The sequence below is a fragment of the Oncorhynchus keta genome, chromosome 20 (assembly GCF_023373465.1).
Source record: "Oncorhynchus keta strain PuntledgeMale-10-30-2019 chromosome 20, Oket_V2, whole genome shotgun sequence".
Taxonomy (NCBI): Eukaryota; Metazoa; Chordata; class Actinopteri; order Salmoniformes; family Salmonidae; genus Oncorhynchus; species Oncorhynchus keta.
Genome location: NC_068440.1, coordinates 42,134,961 through 42,141,005, shown reverse-complemented (window position 1 = coordinate 42,141,005; position 6,045 = coordinate 42,134,961). Strand labels below are relative to the sequence as shown.

The following is a 6,045-nucleotide window of genomic DNA, read 5'->3' as shown; positions in this document are numbered from 1 at the left end:
AGGGGTGTGGTTTATATTGCTAGATATCTACTCTACTGGTGCCACCATTTTACTGTCGGGTGTCAGCAAAAGATAACAAAACATTTACACTATTTATCTATGTCAACGATACTTAGATATCTTTTCCCTTTCATCTGTCTGGGTGTTAGCTACTTACTGGATAGCTAGGTCTTCAACCCGCATGACACAAAAGAGGGGGGGGGTTTGTTCAAAACCCTTGACCCAGTTGTCATGTCAACACATCTGTCAGTGCTGCTGTGAACCGCACCACAAGAGACATGCCAGACGGGAGATATATATATATATTTTTTTTTAAATGGACATCATTGATGCAATTTCAATGTTGTTTGAGTGGATTTGTGTTTCACCAAATTAGCTTGAGATGGTTTTACTGCAACTCTGCAACTCTGCAACTCTGCTAACTGCAACTCTGCAACGCTGCTAACTCTGCAACGCTGCTAACTGCAACTCTGCAACGCTGCTAACTCTGCAACGCTGCTAACTGCAACTCTGCAACGCTGCTAACTGCAACTCTGCAACGCTGCAACTCTGCAACGCTGCTAACTGCAACTCTGCTAACTGCAACTCTGCAACGCTGCTAACTGCAACTCTGCAACGCTGCTAACTGCAACTCTGCTAACTGCAACTCTGCAACGCTGCTAACTCTGCAACGCTGCTAACTGCAACTCTGCAACGCTGCTAACTCTGCAACGCTGCTAACTGCAACTCTGCAACGCTGCTAACTGCAACTCTGCAACGCTGCTAACTGCAACTCTGCAACGCTGCTAACTGCAACTCTGCAACTCTGCTAACTGCAACTCTGCTAACTGCAACTCTGCAACGCTGCTAACTGCAACTATGCAATGCTGCTAACTGCAACGCTGCTAACTGGAATGCTGCTAACTGCAACGCTGCTAACAGGAATGCTGCTAACTGCAACGCTGCTAACTGGAATGCTGCTAACTGCAACGCTGCTAACTGCAACGCTGCTAACTGCAACTATGCAATGCTGCTAACTGCAACGCTGCTAACTGGAATGCTGCTAACTGCAACGCTGCTAACTGGAATGCTGCTAACTGCAACGCTGCTAACTGCAACGCTGCTAACTCCATCCAAGTTTCTTCACGTAGGTGTTTCAAAGTGCTGTCAGTCAAAGACGAGCTCGTGAAGCTCCCTGCCCACTCAGCCTGTCTTTTCAAACTTCCTGGTAGTTAGTCCTGAGAGAAAATGTACTTTTTCAAAAATGTATTACAGGTGATATTTCAGTTACTCAAAAGGCTATTTTACACCTTTAAACTAGAAGTAGACTGTACAGATCGTGTAAATAGAAAAGGCTTAATTAGTCCACATTGTCCACTCCGTACTGTATCTTTACTATGTACATGGAAAGATGAGTGTTGATGGGAAGGATGTGTCAACACGTTGGTAAATGAACACAGCGTCAGTGACCTTTCAGTCGCGGGTGAGCTAGACCACATTCCTTTCTGAGTTCTATTGTTCTAGAGCGTTCTATTGTTCTAGAGCGTTCTATTGTTCTAGAGCGTTCTATTGTTCTAGAGCATTCTAACAAGGAATAGGCTGCCATTTTGGATGTAGACCCTCGCTTCCATCTGGAAAACAATGCCAATTACGTGACTGCTCTCCCCGTAATGTTTTAACATTTACATTACATTTAAGTCATTTAGCAGACGCTCTTATCCAGAGCGACTTACAAATTGGTGCATTCACCTTATGACATCCAGTGGAACAGCCACTTAACCATTATAACGATGGCTGACCTTTTAGTCGACACAACCTGCTGACGATGTGTATAATATCTCACTGGCTCAGATCAATCCTCAGATAACTGAAGCCACTGTGAAACCAAAGTTCAGCAGAAGTGCTGTGACAGTCCCCCTTGAAATAAGACATTTAGAGGGTAAAGGCCACACAAGGTAGGCAGGACACACGCAACAGTCAACCAGCTGACAGTAGAGAGGCCATTCGGTTCCTTTTGTTGTCTACAACCATCCTGAGACCCTTTCTGGGTGAACAAAAAAGCCAGCAGCTGAAAGAGAAAGAGAACTAGAGAGAGAGAAAGAGACCTAGAGAGAGAGAGATGGAGAACTAGAGAGAGAGACAGAGAACTAGAGAGAGAGAAAGAGACCTAGAGAGAGACAGAGAACTAGAGAGAGAGAGAAAGAGAATTAGAGAGAGACGGAGAACTAGAGAGAGAGAGACGGAGAACTAGAGAGAGAGACAGAGAACTAGAGAGAGACAGAGAACTAGAGAGAGAGAGAGAGAAAGAGAACTAGAGAGAGAGAGACGGAGAACTAGAGAGAGAGAGACAGAGAACTGTACCTTCATTGGGTGAGGAAGACTTCACTATCCAGCCGTTTGCCATGAGATTCCCCAAGCTGCCCAACCCAGGTCTGGATGACCGGATCCCATCTCATAAGGAGCTGGAGAGGATGGAGAAAGAGGAGGCTGGGGACAGGCCCAAATGGGACAACAAGACCCAGTACATGCTGACCTGTGTGGGCTTCTGTGTGGGGCTGGGGAACGTGTGGAGGTTCCCTTACCTGTGTCAGAGCCATGGAGGAGGTAGGGGAGAAAGAGGGGAGTGGGTTTGATTGTATGCAACATTTTTGTAAATTAATGAAAAGGATTTTGAGATACGTATTTTTTCACAGTAGAAATTAAATTTAAATTAAAAACTACAAACTACAGTGAGATTACAAAACATTTAAAACTAGTTGCTCTGGATGAGAGCATCTACTAAATAACTAAAATGTCAAACGTAGGACGAGTCAACAACATTATTTGTGTAATAACATTTCAAAGTAACTGGGGTGGCAGGGTAGACTCGTGGTTAGAGTGTTGGACTAGTAACCAGAAGGTTGAAAGTTCATACCCCCGAGCTGACAAGGTACAAATCTGTCATTCTGCCCCTGAACAGGCTGTTAACCCACTGTTCCCAGGCCGTCATTGAAAATAATAATTTGTTCTTAACTGACCTGCCTAGTTAAATAAAGGTTTTTAAAAAATAAGATATATGAGAACTTTTAAAAGAGGGATTTTTCACTGGAGAGTTCATTTAAAATGGTATTATCTGAAAATCTTCAACTTTTATAACACAATAATACACCTGCTACTGTTGCAATATTGGAAATGTTTTCAGTAGACTATTGTTGATTTGTCAACTGATCAAAACAACCAACAAGAGATTCCAATTCCAATCTTGTGTTCCCAGGAGCGTTTTATGATTCCATTCCTGATCTAATGTTCCCAGGAGCGTTTTATGATTCCATTCCTGATCCTGTGTTCCCAGGAGCGTTTTATGATCCCATTCCTGATCTAATGTTCCCAGGAGCGTTTTATGATCCCATTCCTGATCTAATGTTCCCAGGAGCTTTTTATGATTCCATTCCTGATCTTGTGTTCCCAGGAGTGTTTTATGATTCCATTCCTGATCTAATGTTCCCAGGAGCGTTTTATGATCCCATTCCTGATCTAATGTTCCCAGGAGCGTTTTATGATCCCATTCCTGATCTAATGTTCCCAGGAGCGTTTTATGATCCCATTCCTGATCTAATGTTCCCAGGAGCGTTTTATGATTCCATTCCTGATCTAATGTTCCCAGGAGCTTTTTATGATTCCATTCCTGATCTAATGTTCCCAGGAGCGTTTTATGATCCCATTCCTGATCTAATGTTCCCAGGAGCGTTTTATAATCCCATTCCTGATCTAATGTTCCCAGGAGAGTTTATGATTCCATTCCTGATCCTGTGTTCCCAGGAGCGTTTTATGATTCCATTCCTGATCTTGTGTTCCCAGGAGCGTTTTATGATTCCATTCCTGATCTAATGTTCCCAGGAGCGTTTTATGATTCCATTCCTGATCCTGTGTTCCCAGGAGAGTTTTATGATTCCATTCCTGATCCTGTGTTCCCAGGAGCGTTTTATGATTCCATTCCTGATCTAATGTTTCCAGGAGCGTTTTATGATCCCATTCCTGATCTAATGTTCCCAGGAGCGTTTTATGATTCCATTCCTGATCCTGTGTTCCCAGGAGCGTTTTATGATCCCATTCCTGATCTAATGTTCCCAGGAGCGTTTTATGATCCCATTCCTGATCTAATGTTCCCAGGAGTGTTTATGATCCCATTCCTGATCCTGTGATCCCAGGAGCGTTTTATGATTCCATTCCTGATCTAATGTTCCCAGGAGCGTTTTATGATTCCATTCCTGATCCTGTGTTCCCAGGAGAGTTTATGATTCCATTCCTGATCCTGTGTTCCCAGGAGAGTTTTATGATCCCATTCCTGATCCTGTGTTCCCAGGAGAGTTTTTTTCCATTCCTGATCTAATTCAGGAGAGTTTAATGATTCCATTCCTGATCTAATGTTCCCAGGAGAGTTTAATGATTCCATTCCTGATCCTGTGTTCCCAGGAGCGTTTTATGATCCCATTCCTGATCTAATGTTCCCAGGAGCGTTTTATGATCCCATTCCTGATCTAATGTTCCCAGGAGTGTTTATGATCCCATTCCTGATCTAATGTTCCCAGGAGAGTTTATGATCCCATTCCTGATCTAATGTTCCCAGGAGTGTTTATGATCCCATTCCTGATCCTGTGATCCCAGGAGCGTTTTATGATTCCATTCCTGATCTAATGTTCCCAGGAGCGTTTTATGATTCCATTCCTGATCTAATGTTCCCAGGAGAGTTTTATGATTCCATTCCTGATCCTGTGTTCCCAGGAGAGTTTTATGATTCCATTCCTGATCCTGTGTTCCCAGGAGCGTTTATGATCCCGTTCCTGATCCTGCTGGTTCTGGAGGGGATTCCACTGCTGCACCTGGAGTTTGCCATCGGACAGCGCCTCAGGAGCGGCAGTGTCGGGGTGTGGGGCTCCATCAACCCTTACCTCACTGGCATTGGTGGGTGACAGTCCATTCCTGATTACGGTATCTGTGTGGAATTCCTGTGATCACGTCTGAGAATATAAGTAGCTATAAGTTTTTATGTTTTGCAATATTATGTATTATGTATAGCATACTTAAACGTACAGTACAAGTCAAAAGTTTGGAAACAGCTACTCATTCAAGAGTTTTGCTCTATTTGTACTATTTTCTACATTGTAGAATAATAGTGAAGCTGTCCAAACTATGAAATAACACATATGGAATCATGTAGTAACCAAAAAAGTGATAAACAAATCAACATATATTTTACATTTCAAATCAAATCAAAGTTTATTTGAGAATCTTCAAAGTAGCCACCCTTTGCCTTGATGACAACTTTGCCCACTCTTGGCATTCTCTCAACCAGCTGAATGAGGTAGTCACCTGGAATGCATTTCAATTAACAGCTGTGTAAAGTTGTAGAATTTCATTTGTAGAATTTCTTTCCTTCTTGATGCTTTGAGCCAATCAGTTGTGTTGTGAAAAGGTAGGTGTGGTATACAGTAGATAGCCCTATATGGTAAAAGACGAAGTCCATATTATGGCAAGAACAGCTCAAATAAGCAAAGAGAAATGACAGTCCATCATTACTTTAGGACATGAAGGTCAGTCAATACGGAAAGTTCCAAGAAATTTGAACGTTTCTTCAAGTGCGGTCACAAAAAGTGCAGTCACAAAAACCATGAAGTCCTATGATGAAACTGGCTTTCATGAGGATCGCCATAATTACTGCAAAGAAACCACTATTAAAGGGCACCAATAACAAAAAGAGACTTGCTTGGGCCAAGAAACAAGAGCAATGGACATTAGACCGGTGGAAATCTATCCTTTGGTCTGATGAGTCCAAATTTGAGAGTTTTGGTTCGAACCGCCGTGTCTTTGTGAGATGCAGAGTAGGTGAACGGATGATCTCCGCATGTGTGGTTCCCACCGTGAAGCATGGAGGAAGAGGTGTGATGGTGTGGAGGTGCTTTGCTGGTGACACTGTGATTTATTTAGAATTCAAGGCGCACTTAACAAGCATGGCTACCAAAGCATTCTGCAGCGATATGCCATCCCATCTGGTTTGCGCATAGTGGAACTATCATTCATTTTTTAACA

General features: G+C 42.9%; 1 protein-coding gene across 2 annotated transcripts in view; it reads left to right on the top strand.

Annotated features, from left to right (window-relative positions):
- Window positions 1-1,943: 1,943 nt before the first annotated feature.
- The window catches only part of LOC118379757 (sodium-dependent neutral amino acid transporter B(0)AT1-like), a 16,019-nt gene continuing 11,917 nt past the window's right edge, over window positions 1,944-6,045 (top strand). For both annotated transcript variants that reach the window (XM_052472903.1, XM_052472902.1), the window contains exons 1-2: window positions 1,944-2,583; window positions 4,780-4,920. In XM_052472903.1, the coding sequence (XP_052328863.1) occupies window positions 2,382-2,583; window positions 4,780-4,920 (343 nt within the window). In that variant the 5' untranslated portion in view covers window positions 1,944-2,381. The remainder of the gene's footprint in view (window positions 2,584-4,779; window positions 4,921-6,045) is intronic.